General features: G+C 46.8%; 2 protein-coding genes across 9 annotated transcripts; one reads left to right on the top strand and one right to left on the bottom strand.

Annotated features, from left to right (window-relative positions):
• The first annotated feature begins 357 nt into the window (after positions 1-357).
• On the top strand, positions 358-10,374 carry Akip1 (A-kinase interacting protein 1). Of its 3 annotated transcripts, none has more exons than XM_013117475.3 (6): positions 358-471; positions 615-839; positions 1,621-1,701; positions 4,106-4,213; positions 6,085-6,165; positions 9,936-10,374. In XM_013117475.3, the coding sequence occupies exons 2-6, from the start codon at positions 621-623 to the stop codon at positions 10,077-10,079; spliced, it is 633 nt and encodes a 210-aa protein (XP_012972929.1). In that variant the 5' UTR covers positions 358-471; positions 615-620; the 3' UTR covers positions 10,080-10,374. The 3 variants fall into 3 exon arrangements, with proteins under 3 accessions (XP_012972929.1, XP_005075750.1, XP_040612525.1); XM_005075693.4 differs by having other exon boundaries at positions 416-434; XM_040756591.1 differs by lacking the exon at positions 358-471 and adding an exon at positions 6,781-6,863 and having other exon boundaries at positions 486-839; positions 9,936-10,154.
• On the bottom strand, positions 10,370-21,384 carry CUNH11orf16 (chromosome unknown C11orf16 homolog). 6 transcript variants are annotated; one of them, XR_005881228.1, is made up of 7 exons: positions 21,234-21,384; positions 20,608-20,792; positions 18,845-19,001; positions 15,512-15,746; positions 13,838-14,473; positions 11,413-11,571; positions 10,370-11,279 (listed from the first exon to the last, which is right to left on the bottom strand). XR_005881228.1 is itself a non-coding variant. In XM_005075761.4 (6 exons), exons 2-6 carry the CDS (start codon positions 20,772-20,774, stop codon positions 11,221-11,223), a joined length of 1,254 nt encoding a protein of 417 aa, XP_005075818.2. In that variant the 5' UTR covers positions 20,775-20,792; positions 21,234-21,384; the 3' UTR covers positions 10,370-11,220. The 6 variants fall into 6 exon arrangements, 1 of the variants encoding a protein (XP_005075818.2); XR_005881231.1 differs by lacking the exon at positions 11,413-11,571 and having other exon boundaries at positions 13,838-14,012; positions 14,401-14,473; XR_005881229.1 differs by lacking the exon at positions 11,413-11,571 and having other exon boundaries at positions 13,838-14,008; positions 14,401-14,473.
• Positions 21,385-22,407: the final 1,023 nt, after the last annotated feature.

Here is a 22,407-nt window from a genome sequence, read left to right as displayed (position 1 = left end):
CTGCGGGTCACCATACCCACTGCCCCAAGGCCTCTGTCTGGCCCCCATGCCCAGCCTTGAGCGCTCTTCTGACAGATCGCCCTTTTCCCAACCCTACCTCCTCAGTCGTGTTGTTCAGCTAGACTCATCACCTCCTCACACAAAAGTGGAACGAAAGAGCCGCCGCAGAACCTAGTCACACAAATTTTTTGGCGCAACAAGCCCCGGGATTCACACTGATCCGACGGGGCGGGAAAGACCTCGAACAAGTGCCTCAGTCGCGTCAGTAGCTAGTTCGAGCCAGGACCACGTGCCCCTCCAAAGGCCCCGCCCACATCCAGGCCCCGCCCACAGCGCCTAGCCGTAAGCCCGGCAACTGGCGCGACGGGGCGACCGCGGGAACGCAGGCGTGTCCGGGAAAGCGCTGTGCGCATGCGCCTAGAGACGCAGGCCCGGTGAGGGGGCCGCACCCAGGCCCCGGGAGGCGGAAGTGTAAGGGCCTGGGGTCCTGCCTTCCAGTCCCCAAATTGGAGTGCAAGATGCGGGTGGAGGGAGAGCGGGGGTTGCGGGGGAAGCTTCCTCCCGGATCAGGGCCTGGGTGCGGCTGACGCGCCGGTATCTGTGTGTGTGCCCAGGGAAACATGGAGTACTGTCTAGCGGCCGCGGCGCTAAACGGGGTGGACCGGCGCTCGCTGCAGCGATCGGCTCGACTGGGGAGGGAAGTGCTGGAGCGCGCCAAGAGACGGGCAGTGGACTGGCATTCTCCAGAGCGATCCAAAGGCGGCGTGGGGGTCCTTTACCGCCAGGGCCCCTACCAGGAACGATGGTCGGTCCCCGGTGCCCAGCGCCTCCCAGGAGAGGTGAGGGCGCGAGCTGGGGGACTACCCAGTCATTCTCGGCCTTCCACTGGGCGGGAGGGAACCTCCCACGGCCAAAAGATACAAAGTATCTGGACAAAGAGTAGAAAAGTCCTTTGGAGAAGGCTTTTGACACCTTTTATTATTTTACACAGTCTCAGGTAGCCCAGGCTGGTCTTGAGCTCCTGCCTGTGCCGCAAGTACTAGTTGTTCACCGGCACAGTGTGACCTATTCTTTAAGAGTAACAAAGGAATAGTAGTATTCTGTTTGTTCCTTTTAGAATATAATTCCTTGCGGAGTGTGGTGGTGCACATCTTTAATATTAGCACCCAGGACTCATTAAACAAATCTCTGAGTTCGAGGTTAGCCTGGTCTACATAGCCAAGTTTCAGGTCAGCTAGGATTACATGGTGAGACCCTGTCTGATGTAAGTAAATACAATTCTTAGTGTGGTGCTAGAACTTGGGAGACCAGGGCAGAAGGATCAGGTACAAGGCCAGCCTAGTGTTCATGTGACCCTGTTTCAAAAACCCTGACCAACAATAACAGGTTTGTTTGTTTTTCCTGCTACTTGACAGTAAGTAAAGTCAGCTCACCTATTATTTTAGCTACTGGATTAATTGCATTAGTTCACTGAGTTAGAATTCTTTCTCAGCAAGATACTTCCTCCCAATTTCAGGTTGCAGAAACTTTCCTGAAAGTGAAAAGGGTGATTTCTCAAATGATGTCCTTTCCTGTACAGAATTGTAGGTTTCACATATGACTTGCCATTTATTCAAATAGAGAGAAGAAAGACAGCCGACCCTTAGTGCTTCCTTCAGAACAATAGCTGAATTCATGGACTATACTTCAAGTCAGTGTGGGGTAAGTTGGTGTGAATTCACACTGTGCTCCTGATCTGTGCTTGGGAAGACTCAGTGTTCTTCTCTCCTGGGACTTATACACCTTCATCAGCAGATTCATATAAGGGAGGTGGTAAATACAAGTTAGAATTCATCCAACAAGTATTTATTCATCTTAACTAGTTGTTGAAGATACAGCAGTAAACAAACCAGAAAAGGTCTTTGTCCTCATTGAGTTTTTAGTGGTGGAGAGGAGTATGGTGTTTATTTCCTGATTTCCACAATTAAGTCTAATTTGAGGATGTTCTCCTTTTTCCTTTGAAATTAAGTTAAAATCTTCAGGATCACTCCTGAGTTATTTTGTTTTCAAATCTGTTGAATCAAAAACTTCATGGAAGCTTGTATGTTAGGTCTTTGTTGTTTGTTTTGTTTTTCCAGACAAGGTTTCTCTGTGAAACAGCCCAGGCTGTCCTGGAACTCACTCTATAGACCAGGCTGGCCTCAAACTCACAGAGATCTGCCTGTCCTTGCCTTTCCAGTGCTGGGATTAAAAGTGTGAACTACCACCAGCTTATATGTTGTCTTAACCTTCAGTGCTTGTTTCCAGTTCGTGGTGAATGCCCCAGTGAGTTCATAAACAGGTGTTGGTGACAGAGATGACCATATGAAGCAGGTGTAGGTGTGCAGTCTTTAATGGAAAGATCTGCTTCCCAAGGATCAAACCATGGTCTGAAACTTTCAGGTAGCCAGTCGGTCACTCTTTTTTTTTTTTAAGATTGATTTTATTTATTATGAATACAACATCCTGCCTCCATGTATGTCTGCATGCCAGAAGAGAGCACCAGATCTCATTATTGATGGTTGTGAGCCACCATGTGGTTGCTGGGAATTGAACTCGGGACCTCTGGAAGAGCAGTCAGTGCTCTTAACCTCTGAGCCATCTCCCCAGCCCAGTCAGTCACTCTTAAGCCTCACCTAAGGCATGTGTCCAGAGCAGTGAGAAGTTAGGACACTTCTAGACATGAGGCGCCCCTCATTGTGTTCTTTAGCTTCTCATAGTAAAGTTTTAGATTTCTGAAGCCCTGAGCTTTATTGTTTACTTCTTTGATTTCCACCGGGAGATGAATAGCAAATTATGGAAACACTATGCAAGATTTATTCATTGAGATGAGTACACAGATTTTAAGTTCTGAAACCCATACACTGAGGTTGAAGGAATGGATGTTAAAGGCAGTCAAGCCAACACTGACGGAAAACACGGGCTCTGTTTTCTCAGAATCACACCAGGCTTTACGTGTGAGTGACCTGGATTTAAGGATACTGGTGTATAAGGGAGATGGAAAACAATTGGTTTTGCTATGCTTCCAGACTCCAGATGTAAAGGCCCCCAAACTGCCAGACTGACCTCAGACTTGCTACTAACATAGCCTTGACCTCTTGATCTCCTTGCTTCCACTTTCTGAGTGTAGGAATTATAGCTATCCATTGCCATACCCAACTTCTATCTTTTACAAACATTTCTTTAGATTACAATGGGATTTCAACCAAGGAGATAAGGTTCAGAGAACATTTTTAATGTTCTTAATTGTCTTAAAGTGGCTGTGGAACAATGTATAACCTCAGCTCTACCTAGACATTTGGTTCATGGTTCAGTAAAATAGTAGTTATTTTTGAACTTTAGTGAACTGGTGTTCTTCAGCAATGTCCCCCTTCAATCATATTACAGAGGATTGAAGTTCCTATTCAGAACTTTTTGGCATTTTGAAGATTTAGAAAAGTGCTCTGGATTTGGCTCCACAATTTAAAGCTGCCCTTAAAATGTCATAGGTCCATGTCCTGAGTCCTCTCCCCAGCTTCTCATTCGTCTCATCACATTCCTTTGACACTGCCCCTACAGTATGTTCCAAACAAGCTTGTGATACCAGAAGGAACTAAACAAGAAAAATGTAGCTTTTCTGATCTTTTGGATTATTCCTAACTAGAGATGCCTCTCCTTCCATTCCCCTGCATAGCTTTTGGGTTTATGTTTTATAACCTTCTGTGTTTCTTCAACTTAAGGAAATTACTCCATTCTTCCCTCATCCTTGTCTGAGTACCCAGAAGTAAACACAGAATTGTTGATCTGACTCTGCCAGGGGAGGATATGAAAGGGTGAATGTACTTGACATTGAAGCAAAGATGTGAGCATGATCCTGCCTACCTTTATTTAATTGGTAAAGTTCTTGCTCTGCAGAGGCAGCAGGTGGCAGCAAAGCCATGCCAAATGCAATTTCCTTGTCCTAGCGTCTCAGGCTTAGGCCTGTGGGAAGGACAGTTAATTTACTGTTTCTCTCATGCTTCCTTCAGTAACCTTACTATGCACAAGTTTCAGAGACTCTGAAAATTTTCCTGTAATACTTAAATGTTCTTTCACATTATTTCTCTAGAAATACTACTCGTCTATGCCAGAGGAAGGGGGGGCAACCCACGTCTACCGTTATCACAGAAGGAAGCATCCAGAAATGCACGTGTACTCAGACATAGGTCAAGAACAGGTACATCTGTTGTTCCATGCCATGCCTGTAGCCTCTCAAGGTTGAGACTATGATTTGGAAGTCACTGTGGAATTTTGTGTCATCAGATGCATGTGCGACTCAGCGTTCCAGTACTCCTCAGATGTGTCACTTCACAACCTCCAGGAACTTACAGAAATAGGAGTTTATCTGAAACTTAAGATTATTTATACCACTCTAGAATCTTCAATTGAACTTTATACCTGGGCTGTGGGGCTCTTGGGCAGGCTCAAGAACCACATATTCCCATATACATCTAGGAATACAAAAGAGTGTATTGTCTTAAGTCGGGTGTGGTAGCATAGGCTTTTAATCCCACCACTTGGGAGGCAGAGGAAGGTGGCTCTCTTGAGTTTGAGGTTATCTGGTCTATACAGAGAACTTCCCGACAGCCAGGGCTATATTGACTGTCAACACCAACAAAAAAAGACTTTATTTTTTAACTACATATATGTGTCTGTGTATGTGCACATAAACACAGGTGCCCAACAAGTCTAGAAGAGGGTGTTGGGTTCACTGGAGCTGAAGTTAACAAGTGATTGTGAGCTACCTAATGTGAGTACTGGGAACTAAACATAGGTCCCCTGCCCTTAGCCACTGAACTATCTTTCCAGCCACCAGAAAAGAGATTTTTAATAGTTATATCTTACTGAGATAGTGATACTACCATGTCTGATAATTTATGTAAAGGAAATATGGGGGGTTGTCTCATTAAATATTTTTCAGACAGGGTCTTGCTGTGTTGCTTACTCTGATATTAACTGGTCTCAAGTGATCCTTCTTCCTCAGCATCTAGTGTAGCTGACTCTGCCTTGGTTTTTATGAAGGTAACAACTAGCCACCCCTCATCACATACTCTGTCTTGTTTAGTTGGGTTTGGGCTTTTTTGTTTTTCAAGACAATTTCTCTGAATAGCCTTAACTGTCCTGGAATTCACTCTGTAGACCAGGCTGGCCTTGAACTCACAGAGATCCCCCTGCCTCTGCCTCCCGAGTGCTGGAATCAGAGTTGTGTGCCATCATAGTCTGGCTCATGCTCTGTCTTTTAATATGTGTTGTGCAAAAGCCAAAGGTTCTGTTTGTTCAACAGAAGTAGGCTTTTTGGCTTTGATTCTAGTAGAACTCCTTTAATTATACTCAAAGATGACAAAATTAAGGCCAGATTCAAATCCCTAAATCCTCTGTTCTATGAGCCATCCTAGGGCAGTAGAATGAAAGGGTTTAGTGAAAATGGCAGGAATGAGTGAGCATGGGGACATGTGTGGGCTCGGTACAGGCTGTAAGAGCCCTTGAGTTCCTCTCTGGGATGTGAAGAGCCACCAGAGACTGTGTCCTGAAATCCCCTTTCCACCCTGGCCTGATCTCTCCTAAGAGAGCTTAAGTGAGGAGTATATGTGGCAAAGTGACGTTCCCCTTTTCTGTGGTGTACAAAAGTCAGGTGCCTCTAATGCTTTATCTGTTCCATGCTGATACCATCCCTAGATGAAGCAGAGAAGAAAACTGTGTTTATGAAAGTCTGTTGGGTATCATGACTTTAGCATTTCAATCTTCCCTTCCACCCAGGAGCCCCATGTTACCGTCCAGGAGACCAAGGCTCTGAGTTAAGTGAATCCTGCTAGTGAGTAACAGGACATGAGATTTAACTCAAGTTTGCCAGACTCCAAAGCTCACATAGGGAAAAAAGGAACAATGGACAACACATGACTAAAAATAGTTCTGAATATACTGAACAGATTGCTAATAACAGGTGACAGATGAGAAAAGGCATAGGAAATAATCCTAGTAAGATAAGAGAAAATGTCTTTGTTTTCAGAAGGTCAAAGCTCAGGTCCTAACCGATATTTATCTTGACAGAGAAACTACAGAGGAGAGACATCTGTTGGTTCAGGAAGCATCTACCAAACATCAGAGCATTTTCAAGAGGCATCCTGGCCTGTGAGTACAGAGCTCTACATGTGCTGGGCTTCACTACCCTTCTGTAAGCTGGCTGATCTGTTACCAATTGGCTTCCATTTGTGTGGGCTCTATGGTCTCTTCAAATTGAGAGGTTTACACTTGAGGGTCGGTGCAAAATGCTGTTTCCTTAGTGTCCTTTTCCCTCACTGGAGGCTTGGGGGATGCTGTGTGCCTCAGCTCATAGTTGTGGTTGGAAAGAATGTGAAATATTCACAGCTCACTTCCTAGGCTCAGCTAGGCTGCCATTGGCTCCTGCTAGAATTCCACCATCTGTTGAAGCAGCAGGAGGGCCTGACCCTCGGCTTGTAAAATTCAGCCATTGCTGAAATTCCAGAATGTATACATGTGGTGATATTGGTTCCAAAACATTTGAAATGTTTCTGTGGGAAAAAAAATAGTTTTTTACTTTCATGATGAAGGAGTAAGTAGTCTATGAGCCTAGGTAGTTTGCTTGGGACTTGGAAGAGCTAGAAATCTGAGGAAGGAAACTAGACATATCACTGCAACAAATCCCTTTTTGTTTGTATCCAGTTTGTTACTAACCAGGATTCAGATATTCTGGAGTTATTAGTAACTAAAAATTTTTGCTTCTAGTACAAGTGCAAGCTGTCAGCTATGGGTGTCTTCATTAATGCTGCTTTTGGTAATTCTGAGTGGCCTGGAGTTCCAGTATGAAGGTGGATTTTTTTTTTAAGATTTCTTTTAGGTGTATGCTTGTGTACTTGCATGTATGAATGTATACCACATGCATGCCTGGTACCCTCAGAGCCTAGAAGAGGATTTCAGGGCCCCTAGCACTGGATTTACAGGGTTTTGTGAGCCATCGCCATTGCCTGGGTTCTGGGATCCAAACTTGAGTCTTCCACAAGAGCAGCAAGCCAGTGCTCATAACTGCTGAGCCATCTCTCCACAACTCCACACAAATACAACCTCAACGCTGCCGTGTGGAGCTGAATGGAGCATATCCTTCACTGTGATTCTGAGGCCCTTGTATATTTCATAGTTGACCTCTGGTAAACAGCAATGTCATTGCTACCTCACATCAGTTAAAGACTATTGGACCTTTAGTTTTTCAGAAGTGTAAGAAAGACAACATAAAGTGACTTTCGAAAATGTTGACCTCAAGTCTGTCAGCAAGGCAAGGTGAGGTGAAATTTCATGAAAGTACAAATATAACTTATTCCTGCAATAGAAGTTTCTGGCCTGTAGTTTCATTAGTCTCCCATGTGTGGTATAAGAAATGACAACTCTGCCTGTGATTCCTTCCAGGCATTGAGCAGACATACTTTATGACACACTTGAGGTCAGCATTTTCAAAAGCTACTTTCAGACTTTGCAACGTAAAAGAGCCCGTCTTCCAAGTCAATGCTTTAGCAACAGAGAGGAGGGTGTCCATTCATATTATTAGCTTAGAAGAGAAACAATGCCATTCCCAAGCAGCATTTCCTTCTACCTAACTCATACTCCACCTAGGGTTTTCCTGTTTTGTTTTGTTTTGGTGTATGTGTATGTTGGAGGGGGGGGAGGTTTAAATTAGGGTCTTTCTCTATGAAGCCCTGACTGTCCTGGTCCTGGAACTCTCTATGTAAATCCAGGCTGGCCTCAAACTCACAGAGATCTGCCTGTCTCTCTCTCCAGAGTGCTAGGATTAAACATGTGAGCAACCACACCTGGCGGGTGCTATTTTTATAATCCGTCATGTTCCTATAACATCCTCTCATTTACAGAGTTTTCACATGCTTGCTTGTAAGATAGGTATTCTCACAGATTTGGAAGGATGGCAACAAGCATTAAGGCTGAGAGTTACCAAAACAACAATGCCATCTTTTTTTCTTAGTTAGAAACAAGCTTACTTCACATGTCAATCCCAGCTCTCTCTCCCTCCCCTCCTCCCCCAGCCCCCTAAACCCCCCACCCAATCCCTACTCTGCTCCCCAGGGAGAGTGAGGCCCTCCATGGGGGATCTCTAAAGTCTGTCATATCATCCAGGGCAGGGCCCAGGTCTTCCCCCATGTGTACAGGCCAAGAGCACATCTCTCCGGGTGGAATGGGCTCCCAAATTCCATTTATACGTCAGAGATAAATACTGAGCCACTACCAAAGGCCCTATAGATTGCCAAGGCCTCCTCACTGACATCCATATTCCGGGGGGCCTGGATTAGTCCCATGCTGGCCTCTCAGCCATCAGTCTGGGGTCCATGAGCTCCCCCTTGTTCAGGTCAGCTGTTTCTGTGGGTTTCACAAACCCTGTCTTGACCCCTTTGCTCATCATTCCTCCCTCACTGCAACTGGCTTCCAGGAGTTCAGTTCAGTGTTTAGCCATGGGTGTCTGCTTCTGCTTCCATCAGTCACTGAATGAAGGCTCTAGGATGGCATATAAGGTAGTTGTCAATCTCATTATAGGGGAAGGCCATTTAAGGTAACCTCTCCACTATTGCTTAGATTGCCAGTTGGTGTCATCCTTGTAAATCTCTGGAAATCTCACTAATACCAGATCGATCTCTCCTCAAACCTATAATGGCTCCCTCTATTATGGTATCACTCATCCTGCTCTCCTCTATTCTTCCCCCGACTCAACCTTCCTGTTCCCCTCTGTTGTCCTCTCCCTTCCTCTTTCTCCCAGATGTCTCTCCCCTCCCCCATGCTCCCAATCCATTCAGGAGATCCTGTCCTTTTCCCCTTCTCCAGGGTACCTTACATATCTCTCTTAGGGTCCTCCCTGTTTCCCAGACTCTCTGGCAATGTGATTGTACGCTGGCATTCCCCTGATTCATGTCTAAAATCCATAAATGAGTGAGTACATACCATGTTTCTCTTTTTGTGACTGGGTTACCTCATTCAGGATGGTTTCTTCTAGTGCCATTCATTTGCCTGCAAATTTTAAGATTCCGTTGTTTTTTTCCCCACTGAGTAGTACTCCATTGTGTAAATGTACCACATTTTTTCTGTCCACTCTTCAGTTGAGGGGTATCTAGGTTGCTTCCAGGTTCTGGCTATTACAAATAATGCTGCTATGAACATAGTAGAACAGATGTCCTTGTTGTATGAATGTGCATCTTTTGGATATATGCCTAAGAGTAGGATTGCTGGATCTTGTGGTAAACTGATTCCCATTTTCCTGAGGAACTGCCATACTGATTTCCAAAGTGGCTGTATGAGTTTGCACTCCCACAAGCAGTGAAGGAGTATTCCCCTTTCTCCATATGGTCTCCAGCATAAACTGTCACCGGTATCACAGACACTGAGATAGACAATTAATAAATGAGACCTCCTGAAACTGAGAAGCTTCTTTAAGGCAAAGGACACAGTCAATAAGATGAAAACGGCAGCCCACAGAATGGGAAAAGATATTCACTAACCCCACATCTAACAGAGGGCTGATCTCCAAAATATACAAAGAGCTCAAGAGGCTAGTTACCAAAACACCAAAGGATCCTATTAAAAAGTGGGGTACAGAATTAAATAGAGAATTCTCAATAAAGGAATCTAAAATGGCTGAGAGACATTTAAGAAAGTGCTCAGCATCCTTAGCCATCAGGGAAATACAAATCAAAACAACTCTGAGATACCGTCTTACTTCTGTCCGAATCACTAAAATCAGTGCCATCTTCTGACCAAGCTGAGCCTTGAAGGCAGGACCCCATGTCTGTACATCCCTCCCCACCTCTGGCACAAAAAGGCAACCTGGTAGAGATGCAGAAGTGACTCTGAGATCAGTCTTGAGAACACCTTGCCTCTTTTCCTTCCAGGCTGAGAACATCTCTAAGGACCTCTACATTGAAGTGTATCCAGGGACCTATTCTGTCACTGTGGGCTCAAGCCCCTTAACCAAGAAGACTCATGTGGTCGCCGTTGACTCGGGGCAAAGTGTGGACTTGGTCTTCCCCGTATGAAGTTGACCGTCACTGCCATCATTTCACTCTTTTTCAAGTAACAAGAAGAATAAAGCTGCATTATAATTGCCTTAATAATGATATGTTGATCCTATTTAATGCTGGCTGTAGGGGGGCAGCCTTTATGAACTGGAGTCTGTTTCTTTCAGAGCTCATTTTAACTTGAGATTATAGAAGTCCCCCATACTGTGTGCCTGAAAACAATAATGGAATGGTGCTGTCTGAACAGCTCTTACTACTGGCTTCCCAAGGAAGTGTTAATTGTGGTAATAAAGGAAGAGATTTGGAAATAAAAGGAATTCATTTTATTGATATTAAAAAGAAAGAAACAGCGTTCCCCATGTAGAGCTGTAGATTTTATGAGAAGACAGCAGTGGGCACACCCTGTCCCTTTTGTGAATAAGTGTTCGTCAGGCCCTTGGGAGGGAGTTCCAGTGCAGGACCACCAGCTCCTGCGCCCCTCACAACAAATGTTTTCCAAATGCTGCTTACCTGCAGGAAGTCTCAGGGGAGCAGTACTGTTAGACACTCACCTACAACCTATGCTTAATCTCCTGTCAAGGCTTGGTCAGCCACTCTTTTTAACCCCTTTTCAAGTGTTTACCTTATTATCCCTAACTTCCTCTAGGAGAAAAATCTTAAATCTTATATACTGACTATAGTTTTAAAGATTGGCTTTTTGTTGTTTGTTTTCTTTTGTTTTGGTTTTTGATTTTTCAAGACAGGGTTTCTCTGTGTAGTTTTGGAGCCTGTCCTGGAACTCAATGTACACAGTTACCTAAGCTGGTCTCACACTTGAAGCAATCCTCCAGCCTCAACTTCCCAAATCTTGGGGTTTATAGGTGCTAGAAACTTTTTATAGGGCTCCTTGCACTTACCCCCAGAAGACTGGAATGAATTTTGAGGGTCCTCTAAGTCTTCTGACATGCAAAACAGTGGGTATGTGTGGGTTTCTGGAACGGAGCCATAGTTTTACCATTCTCAAACAGAATATCACCCCAGAAAAAACTGCTTAAGGAGTTCCTCTGGTTGTCCCAATGCACTGACATCGTTGTCTGTGTGCAGCTTCTGGTTGAATCTGCCATGGTTTCACGTTGGTGGCTTTCAGGGCTAGCTCCTGGATAGTCCCCACAATTGCAATTCACACTCTGTCTTGTTGATTGTCCTTGTCTTTTTTCTTATTGTGGCAACGTCTTGTTCCTAAACCCAAGATCAGTTATTGGGGCAGTTGCTGGAAACAATGGCAGGTAACAGTTACTCTTTCTCTTTCTAGCTTTGTATCCATATAAGGGAATGCATAAGGCAATGTTTAGAGGAAAGAGGACACACATACCAGAGGATCACAACAGGTAGAGCTGACGACTGACAGTCAAGCTTTGGAACTTGACACTGATTTCAAGTACTGTCTGATGGAGTGCTGGTACTTAGTATTGACTGAATAACCAATCCTTCTTATAAGCCAGGCAGTACGTTTCCTTACAAGGATACAAAACTGGAAAGGGAAAAGCTCTGTCACCAGCTGTTGTCTCCAGCCCCAGCTCACACATGACTTTATGCACATCTCATCTTTGCCACTTGAGTGTGGCAGGCAGTATGGCATCTGCAGCTATAATCCTAGCACTAAGCTAGTTTGGGTTACATAGCCAGACCCTGTCAAAACTTCTAAGATAATAAGATAATAAGGACAGCAGAGAATGAGACTTCTAAGGAATAGATCTACAGAGGAAGAAATATCTGGGTGAGGGTGGCCCTTTCTCACACCCCATCTAGAACATTCACTGTATAGATTTAGAATATTCCTGATGTTGGTCCATGGGCCAACTCCAGAAATTTAAATCTTTCCCTGGACTGCAGCAAAACACCTAGGACCAAAAGAGACAGTTGTATATAATTAGTTATTAGAATTCTTTCTTTTGTTTGTTTGTTTGTTTGTTTGTTTTTCTAGACAGGGTTTCTCTGTATTGCTTTGGAGGCTGTCCTAGAATTTGCTCTGTAGACCAGGCTGGCCTCAGACTCAGAGATCCGCCTGCCTCTGCCTCCTGAGTGCTGGGATTAAAGATGTGTGCCACCAAGCCCCAGCTGTTATTTTCTTGAAAATTCATTTTTAGCCTGGAAGTAGTGACACACACCTTTAATCCCAGCACTTGGGAGGCAAAGGCAGGCTGATCTCTGAGTTTGAGAACAGCCTGGTCTGCAAAGTGAGTTCCAGGACAGCCAGGGCTACACAGAGAAACCCTGTCTCACAAAATAAAAAAGGTCCATCTTTATTTATTGTGTGTCATGATGTGGGTGCCTGTGGAGGCCAGAACAGGGCGTCAGATCCCCTGGAGCTGGGGTTAGCACGTGATTGTGAGCTGTATGCATGCTGAGCACTGAACTCCAGTTCTCAGGAAGAGTAATAATAATAAGCACAGGGTTTCTCTGTGTAGTCCTTGCTGTCCTGGAACCCGCACTGTAGTCTAGCCTTGAACTCAGAGATCCTATTGCCTCTGCCTCCCAAGTGCTGGGATTAAAGGTGGGCACCACCACTCCCTGGTGAGCAATAAGCACTCTTAACCACTGAGCTTTCTCTCCAGCCCCAGGATTTATTTTGACAGGAAAAACTCTAATTTGCATCTATTTGAATACAGTGATTAGGAAAGAGGCTGAACGTGGGTCTAAGCAGCTTTAGGAAGATGTGTAGGATGGGCGAGAGTCTGTTTGCCCTTGACTGGTTTCTGTCCACTGTAGAGATTTCAGATCACAGCAATGGAAACCAACACAGAAACCTGGGCCTGTCTGACCCCCATGGCCCCTCCGGTTAACCCTCTTGTTCTTCCTTCCTTTCTCCAGGCTGTGCGGGGAGGTAGTGGAAGTCAAGAGTGAGCATGAACACTAGATTTGGGGAGCATTCTCGTTATACTGTCACTTGTTGGAAGGAAGATTCTAGAAACAGCTGTTTCCATGCACTTGCTCCCAAGACTTGCCCTAGTGAGACCTGGAGAACTATTTTAGCAGGAGTTCCAGACCTTTCCTCTCAGTTGACCAGAGATGGATTTTTGTCTTTCTAATTATTTCCCTGCCAGGGGTGAAGGAAATATCCCCAAGCTTGGGTGCTACAGAAATTCCTGAAGCCCTCTTGTAAAATACAACTGCAGGGAGCTAGAGAGATGACTCAAAGTTTAAGAGCACTGACTGCTCTTCCAGAGGAAAAGCAACCACAACCACATGGTGGCTCATAATGGTCTGTAACTCTACTCCCTGACTTACTGAGGGGCTCATGTGGACACGACAGCCTAATCAATCACTAACATTTAAGGCCCAGTCTCTACACTTGCTCCGATCTTGACTCTCATCAACACCTGGAGGCAGTACCCTGTTAGCAGATGAGTGGAGGCAGAAAAAGAAAGATCTGACTAGGGATGTTGGTAGAGTACACTTGCCTGGCTTGCATGATGCCCTAGGTTCTACCCAGTCCCACATAAACCTGGCATGGTAGTACATGCCTGTATTCCCAGCTCTCAGGAGGCAGAGGTGGGAGGATGAGGAGTTCAGGGTCATCTGTGACTGCATAAGACCCTGTCTCAAAGAAGAGGAGGTGTTAAACACAGGCACTAATCAGAGTGCAAACATCAAGCCATCCGCATCTCCTGTTCACATGGGAACTTCCACTCCCCTCATGTGACAGTCTCCCCCAGAGAGTGCCAGATTCCCAAGAGACCCATGCAGTCCCTAGTCCCTGCCTGGGAAGCTAGTGCCATACCCCTGGTATAACATACCTGGTTTTCCAGGGGGTGGCTCAGGCCCATTTCGCCTCCAGTACCTCCACTCCGGCTGCCAGGGGTCACGCTGCTGCAGAGACTTCTCAGAAAGGATGGGGTCAGTGTTGACTGCCCTGCTCACCATCTGTCTCTGGGGAGGTCCCGTCTCCAGATGACTCTCTGAATTCTCTTCCTCAGAGAAGGAGGACAGATTGCATCTGAATGCTGCTACTGCCTCCTCTTTGGGACTTTGTAGGGGCAGAAGCTGAGCTGTGGGCTCCAGCTCTGGCTCTGGGAGTTTTCTGGTTGTGACCTCTGAGGTCCTAGTTAGAGACCACCAGCTAGGCCCCACCAAAGGGCAGCCACAGAAACAGCTCTGATACAGAAACTGGCAGCGGGCACAGGAGGGGCCAGGAGAGCATGAGAAGGAAGAGTCCAGACAGGGCCTGTGTGTGAAGCTTCCTGTCTTAGGTCCCAGAGGAGAGCAGTGAGGCACCCAAATGAAAGGACTGTGGTACTCCCCGGTGTGAGGTGTTTGTAGTCTCTCCACAGCCTTCTTCCAGACAGTGAGGGACACCCACCTGACCCTGTCTAGAGGAACCTTAGCCATCTTGCCATTCCAGAAGTGAACAGTGATTTCTTCTTCTTTAGATGCTACGAACAGAAATGGGAGACATTTTTTTTTATAATCCCTGGCTCTTTGGAATAAAGGTTTCCCTATCCCCAAAGCCAAAAGCCTCAGCCCCATCCCTCTGCTCGTCCTGGCTCCTCATGTGCCTGTGGGAATGTCCCTTCCCCCATACCACACCTACCACCAGTTCTGGAGGATTCACTGGCGCCTCCTGGGCTAAAGATGACCTGGAGGGACATGGTTTTCATGCAGAACCAAAATGCAGCCTCAGCACAGGCTTTGTATCATTGTCTAAACACAGCTGCGCTGATTGGCTGGCGCAAGAGGACCGTAGTGACGGGAGGCGCGTCCCCGTGATTAGAATACTCTCCCCTCCACCACCACACATAATGAACGATGCTTCTGTTGGGCTTGTTGGTTTGAGTGTTTGAGATAGGTCTCGTTATGTAGCCCAAGCTGCCTTCAGATTCATGATCCCCCTGCTTCAGCCCACTGAGTGCTGAACTATAGACACGTGACACACAGCCAGCTCATGTGATGGTTTAGGGAATCTACATAGACGTGGTGGTTCTGTTGTTTCTCTTGATTCTTGTTGCTTTGCTTTTGTTTTCTAAATATTTATATTAATTTTTATTCTATGTGTATAAGTGCCCAGAAGAAGGTATTGGGTGCCCTGGAGTTGGAGTTACAGAAGGATGTGAGCTCCAAGTGGGTGCTGGGAAATGAATCTGGGTCCTTTGCCAGGATAACAAGTGCTGTTAACTACTGAGCCATCTCTCCAGCCCCCACTTTTTGGTTTTTTTTGAGACACTCTTACTCTCTAGCCTAGTCTGCCTTCAAACTTACAGCAATCCTGGCTCAGCTTCCTAAGTGCTAGCATTACAGACACAAGCCACCCTGCCAGCTTCTGTCCTCCATGATACTAAACATAACATATCCTGGAAGACAGGACTACAGATCCGCTGCCACTGTGGGGTATAAGGGTTCTGTTTGCTGTGACAGCTGAGCCAGGACCACCGCAGTGCCCTCTGGAGGATGGAGGACCACAGTAGCTCCCTCACCTGTTTGGCCTTTTTGTTTCTTCAAGCCCAAGAGAACAGTGGCAGGGCCAAACTGTTGTTGCTCTGATTCCAAAGGTGCCAGCACCTTGTCACCAGGTTGCAGTGAGTGTGCCACGGATGGTGAGAACTGAATGACATCTTCTGGAAATACCACTCTCCGTTGCTGGGCTGGCAGCTTTAGGCCTGTGACAAGGGGAGCCTCAAATTCCACAACCAAGGCCCCCCGCCTCTCCAGCTACGGGAAAGAAAATAGAGTAAGATTTGACATTAGGTGCTAAGGACATGATTCAGTAGTCAGGAGCCCTGGCTGCCCTTGCAGACGACCATGGTTTGGCTCCCAGTGCTCACATGGAGACTCACAACCATCCATAATTCCAGTCCCAGTGGATCTGACACCTTCCTCTGGCCTCTGTGGGCACCCGGCATACATACATGATGTGCATACATATACGCAGGCTGTCTTAGTTACTGTCCTAATGCTTCGATAAAACACCATGACCAAGGCAACTTAGAAAAGGAAGTGTTTACTGGGCTTACAGTTTTAGAGGGTGAAGGCCCATGGCCATCATGGCGGGGAACATAGCAGCAAGCAGGCAAGGACGGTGCTGAAGCAGAAACGGAGAGTTTACATCTCAGTCCACAAGTACAAGGCAGAGGGAGCTAAGAAGGGTACAGGCTTTGAAACCTCAAGCTCACTCCAAGGGCACACCCCCTCCAACAAGGCCACACCTTCCAATCCTTCCCAAACAGTTCCACCGACTAGAGACCAGCATTCAAATATATGAGCCTAAGGGGGCCATTCTCATCCAAACCACCACATAAACAAAGCACTCATTCACATAAATCTTTTTTTTTGTTTGTTTGTTTGTTTTGTTTTTGTTTTTTCGAGACAGGGTTTCTCTGTGTAGTTTTGGAGGCTGTCCTGGCACTCGCTCTGTAGACCAGGCTGGCCTCGAACTCACAGAGATTCACCTGCCTCTGCCTCCCCAGTGCTGGGATTAAAGGCGTGCGCCACCAACGCCTGGCTCACATAAATCTTAAAGAAATTTTTTTTGAAATAAAATGAGAACAGAGGGTGGCGATGCATACCCATAATTTCAGCACGAGAGGCTGAGGCAGAAGAATTGCTATTGAGTTTGGGGGCAGCCTGGGTTTTATACTGAGTTCCAGGCCATGTGCCAGGGCAGCTGAGGCTACAGACTGAGACCCCGTCTGAAGAAAACAAAAAGATGGGGCAAGCAAGATGGCTCAGTGGGGAAAGGTGCTTGCAGCCAAACTTGACCACCTGAGATGATTCCCAGGACCCACATGACAGAAGGAGAAAACTGACTCCCCCAGGTGCCCTATGACCCACATGCCATGGCATGTACACACACAAGCATGCACACACACACACACACACACACACACACACACACACAACCATGTAGGTAGTTAGGAGAGTGCATACTCAGTACGTAGAAGACCTGGGCTCAATCCCCAGCACTGCACAAGCCAAGCCTGGTAGTGCAATATATAACCATAGCACCTGAGAGGCAAAGGCTAGAGGATCAGAAGTTCAAAGTTCAAGGCATCCTAGGATCCATGAGGTCCTATGTCAAAAATTAAAACTTGGGACCCAAGAGATGGCTCAATGACTAAGATCACTTACTACTCTTGCAAAGACCCCAAGTTTGGTTCCCAGCTCTCACAGTGCAGCTCACAACTGTTTGTAATTCCAGTTCTGGCGGAAAATCCAGTGCCCTCTTCTGGCCTCAGTTAGCATTACATGCACATGGTACACTTACATTCACGCAGACTAACACACACATGAAATTAAATAAAACTAATTTTAAAAATAGAAGCCCAAGCCGGGTGGTGGTGGCGCACGCCTTTATTCCCAGCATTCGGGAGGCAGAGGCAGATGGATCTCTGTGAGTTCGAGGCCAGGCTGGACCGACAGCCTCCAAAACAATATAGAGAAACCCTGTCTCGGAAAACCAAAACAAAAAAACAAAAAACAAAAAAAACAGAAGCCCAAGCCAGGTGATGGTGGTGCATGCCTTTAATCCCAGCTCTAGGGAGGCAGAGGTAGATGGATCTCTGTGAGTTTAAGGCCATCCTGGTCTGCAAAGTAAGTTGCAGGACAGAGAGAGAAGCCCAAGCTGGGTGGCTTTAGAGGTTCACTCTTCAGCATTTCATAATTTGTCCTTATGTTAAATGTGATAAGCAATTCATGTGCTACATACTGGCAATTTAAAAAATACAAAAATACAAGTACCTTTAATTCCAGCACCTGGGAGGTGGAGGCAGGTGGATTTCCATGAGTTTGAGACCAGCCTGGTCTACAGAGTAAGTTCTAGGACAACTAGGGTGAGAGAGAGAGAGAGAGACAGAGAGAGAGACAGAGACAGAGACAGAGACACAGAGAGACATAGAGACAGAGAGACAGAGAAACATAGAGAGACAGAGACAGAGAGAGAGAGCTGGCGAGCTGGCACCTGGCCTTTCAGGAACAAGATTTTGTGTGTGAGAGCAAGTGTGCTTGCATGGAAGATTGTATATCACTATCCCTTTCTCTCAGGCTCATGCCCATAATTCAAACACCGAATCTTCCTGAACAACTAATTACATTTTTCTCACCATTAAGGGATAAATTGTGTTCCCCTTTCTGCAAGTTGATGTATTCAAGCCTTTGTCCCAGTGTCCAGCATGCAATCTCTTTTTGGGAATTGGGATGTTGCAGGTATAATTAGTTAAGATGAGGACACAGTGAGCATGGCAGGCCCTTAATCTGACTGATGTCTTTATGCCAAGAGGAAATTTGAGGGGCTGGAGGGATTGCAAAGTGGTTAAGCACATTTGCTGCTCTTGTAGAGGAACTGGGTTCGAATCCCAGCATCCACATTGGGCCACAGTTACCTGTAGGCCCAGCTTTAGGAGATCCAACCCCCTATTCTGGCATATGTATATGTACATACACAGAGATACATGGACACATAAATTTGGGAAAGAGGAAATTTGAATAGTTAATAAAGAAAGCCATGTTAAATTGAAGCCAGAGGTCGGGGTGATGCTTCTTCCAAGTTAAGGAAACCCCACGATTTTGAGTAAATACTGGAAACTACAAGAGGGGCAAGAAACAGGCTCTTCCTCGTAGCCCTTCCAAAGAACCGAACTTGAAACAAACAATAGGTTTCTGTTGTTTAAGCTGCCTGTTTTGCAGTGCTTCATCACTCAGCCCTAACAACTTAGCCGAGAAACCAAACTTCCGAATGTGCACAGCTCAGACACAGCGGGTGCAAAGGGCCACTCAGAGGAGCGTGTGGGGAGCTGATGGGGAGAAGCACTTGCCTCTGGGGCAGCCTTTATCTGAGCCAGATAGTAAAAGCCATCCGGTTCCCTCCTGGCCAGGACCCAGGGGCCAGCAGCATCTCCGACTCTTCCCAGCCAACTGAGCCCTTGCCATGGTGCATCAGCAGTACGGGAACATGGGTGACAAGAGGCACACCTGGGAAAAGCAAATGAAATCAAGGGCTAAGAACCCTAAAAACATCAATAGACCATAGAAATGGCTCAGGGGGTGGTGTGCTTGCCACCAAACCTGACAGTCTGCGTTCAATCCCCAGATCCTACATGGTGGAAGGAGAAAACTGACTCCCATTGATTGTCCTCTGGCCGCCACATGTGAGCTATAGCGCGTCCCCACCTAGATAAATATATGAATACAAAACAAAACCAGTTAAGATACATGCCTCACTCGGGGTCTGATCTGAGGAGGCTCACTGCACAAGGGTGTATGCAACAGAAACCCAGGGAAAATGGCAATCTGTGCCTTCCTGAAAGACCAACTAAACTGAAGTTAGCAGAAACGAAGGGCACAGAGGGCATTTTTTTGGACTGCACATTGTTTCCGGGTAACCAAAATTAAATCTGCTTGTATACGTGTGTTTATCAATGCTCAAAAGATGGTGTGGGGCTCTAGGATGAGGTAACAAGGTGACAGGGGAACCAAACTTAAGTCATTTGGCTCCAGGGGTCAGGGGAATGTGGAAGCCCTGGATCTGGGGCAGCCAAGGAGCTCACGAGGGGCTGAGGAGGAGCGGAAGGAAGGCCAACTCTTAGGACTCTCTGGCCTGGGGCAGTTGCAGAATGGGGGAGTCTGGTCTTTTAGAGTTTTATTTTTTCTTCAAATATTTATTTTGACTCTTTGAAGTATATGTGTTCAGATTCCCTAGAGCTGGAGTTGCAGGCGCCTGATCTGGGTGCTAGGAATTGAATTCAGGTCTTCCATGAGAATGAGTATGCACCCTTAACTGCTGAGTAATCTTTCCAGTCCAAGAGAGTCTGGGCTTTTGAAAAAGCTGTTTTGAGTCAGGCAGTGGTGGCGCATGCCTGTAATCTCAGCACTCGGAAGTCAGAGGCAGGCAGATCTCTGTGAGCTCGAAGCCAGCCTGGTCTACAGAGTGAGTTCCAGGACAGCCTCCAAAACAATACAGAGAAACCCTGTCTCGAAAAGCCAAAACAACAACAAAAGAACTTACATTGTCTTTGAACAAGGTGATTCAAACAAATAAATTAAGAACTTGAGACAGGTGGTGGTGGTGGTGCACACCTTTTTAATCCCAGCACTCAGGAGGAAGAGGCAGGTGGATCTCTGTGAGTTCGAGAGGTCTACAGTACAGCAAAACACGAAGGAGGAGGAGGAGGAGGAGGAGGAGGAGGAGGAGGAGGAGGAGGAGGAGGAGAAGAGGAGGAGGAGGAGGAGCTTGAGCAATGACCTGAAGAGAGAGCACCTGTTGCTCTTGTAGAGGACTAGGATTTCCTGCAGCTGTAACTCCAGATCTGCTGCCCTCTTCTGGTATCTGCAGGTACTGTATGCATGTAGTACACAGACATATGCAGGCAAAACCCATATTGAGCATTTGGGCTGGCGTTTCCCTGTCCCAGACAGACTGGTCCCTGGAACTTGCTACAGACTGAAGTTCCCTTGCCATCTCCTAGCCACACTTTAGACAGCTACTAAAGATGCTATTCTGGAGGCATTTGAGGACTCTCAAGTGCTATTAGGACCAGGAAGAGAGGAGAAAGGAAGGGCAGAGGACAGAAGCTGGTACCTGGTGAGTGTGCAGCTGATGGGCAGCCAGGGTGCTTTCCTGGCAAAGGGACAGGTGAAGGGGAGGTCCCAGGGTGATGCAGCACCGTCCGGGTCAGGGGCTTTCCGGATTGTGGCCACGCTGCAGTATTTGGGCAGACGCAGCTCAGGCTTGCTAGAGGGATGCATGACCTTCAGAGCACCCACCTGGAGCAAACACAGGCATCACAGTTGTAGTCTCAGCGGGGCAGAGGACACTCCCCAGGGTGCGCGCGCACACACCCAGAGTTTCCCCTTTGGGAATGTCCCTCAGGAACGAGGAAGGGCTGAAAGAACTGAAGCTAGAAGCTTAAAGCAAGCCCACGTTATCCTCCTTCAGAGCTGCGTGCTCGCAGCTTGTTACCGCTGCAGAGATGAGTCACGAGAAGCACCTGGCAGCTCAGCTCCCAAGGGGCGTCACCTCCTTCCTCCTCCCCAGTGGCTAGAACCCCTGGAGCATGCCCTCTCTCTTTACACACCCCGCTGCCCCCCTGACCCCCACCAGCAGCCGCTGACTCCCTTCCTCCCTTTGTGGACTTAGCAGCCACCTAAGGTTTGTTAGGGTCTATCCTGGCCCAAAGTCACAGGTCTGATAACAAAGGGACTTACCTAACACCCCAAATCCAGCCCAGGCCACGGCCTTGTCCCAGTCTCAGCCCCATCTGACAGTTGGCACTCATGGCTTTGGCCCAACAACTCTTGGTTCCCAGGCAGGTTTCCAAGCAGGTTGCTATGGATGTGATCCAGCAGGCAACACAAGGCTTGGGAGGGTACTGGGCATGTGCAGAGGGTGACTTGAGCATTGAGAGACTTAGATTTGAGGTAAAGTGTGGGAATTAGGCCAAATTTGTATTCTCGCTTTATCTCAAGGGTTGCTTTCTTACAGTGAGAGCCTCTTAGGAATGTTGGGGAGTCCAGTGAGGGGGTACTGAGCTCTACAAAGACTGAGTAAGGGCTGTCTATCAGACCTAGTGAAGGCAGGAGGCTGGATTGGGAAGCTACTGAGTAGCCTAGGGACTCTTCCTTATAGTTGAAAACAAAATAGCATTAGGGTTAGAAAGACAGCTAGCGGGTAAACTGCTTGCTGTACAAGCATTAAGGCCTGTGTTTGGATCCTCAGCACCCACTTGGCTGGGTTTACAGCCCTAGCATGGAAGGAAGAGCTTAATGGTCAACTACTGAACCAAAATGGGGACTCTGGGTTCAATGAGAGATCCTGCCTCAAAAAGGGGGAGTGTAGGCAGAAGAAGACACCTTCTAGCCTCCACAGGCACATGTGCCCACACACACATTCTCTCTCTCTCTCTCTCTCTCTCTCTCTCTCTCTCTCTCTCTCTCTCTCTCTCTCTCTCTCTCACTCACTCACACACACACATACACACACACACACACGAAAGGTGTGGGCATATTTGTAACAAGAGGAACTCTTTCTCTAAAGGAATAGAAGTATGTGAGCCGTGGAAGTATGGGGCGCAGACTGGTGACCAAAGGAATACAAGTCCAGATTCCTTGGGGCTGGAGAGATGTGCAGCAATTAAGAGCAGTGACTGTTCTTCCAAAGGACCTGGGTTCAATTCCCAGCACCCACATGGCAGCTCACAACTGTCTGTAACTCCGGTTCCATGGCTTCTGAACCTTCACACAGACATACACGCAGGCAAAACACCAGCGCACATAAAATTAAAAAATCATTTTTAAAAGCAATAAGAAGACCAGGCAGTGGTGGTTCATTGGTGTCTTTAATCCCAGCAAAGGCAGGCAGATCTCTGTGAGTTCTAGGCCA

The sequence above is a fragment of the Mesocricetus auratus genome, unplaced genomic scaffold (assembly GCF_017639785.1).
Source record: "Mesocricetus auratus isolate SY011 unplaced genomic scaffold, BCM_Maur_2.0 Super-Scaffold_4256, whole genome shotgun sequence".
Lineage (NCBI taxonomy): Eukaryota > Metazoa > Chordata > Mammalia > Rodentia > Cricetidae > Mesocricetus > Mesocricetus auratus.
The sequence above is the reverse complement of the archived record's forward strand: the minus strand, read 5'-3'. Positions and strand labels throughout refer to the sequence as shown.

What these genes read in the sequence shown, in the direction of transcription:
- Akip1 (XM_013117475.3), top strand. Translation starts at nt 621, where the DNA reads ATGGAGTACTGTCTAGCGGCCGCGGCGCTAAACGGGGTGGACCGGCGC. An exon ending in ATACTTCAAGTCAGTGTGGG is followed by an intron (nt 1,702 to 4,105) that starts GTAAGTTGGTGT and finishes TTATTTCTCTAG; the next exon opens with AAATACTACTCGTCTATGCC. An exon ending in TTCAAGAGGCATCCTGGCCT is followed by an intron (nt 6,166 to 9,935) that starts GTGAGTACAGAG and finishes TTTTCCTTCCAG; the next exon opens with GCTGAGAACATCTCTAAGGA.
- CUNH11orf16 (XM_005075761.4), bottom strand. Translation starts at nt 20,774, where the DNA reads ATGCATCCCTCTAGCAAGCCTGAGCTGCGTCTGCCCAAATACTGCAGC. An exon ending in ATCAGCTGCACACTCACCAG is followed by an intron (nt 19,002 to 20,607) that starts GTACCAGCTTCT and finishes TGCTTTTCCCAG; the next exon opens with GTGTGCCTCTTGTCACCCAT. An exon ending in GAAACAAAAAGGCCAAACAG is followed by an intron (nt 14,474 to 15,511) that starts GTGAGGGAGCTA and finishes TTCTGTTCGTAG; the next exon opens with CATCTAAAGAAGAAGAAATC.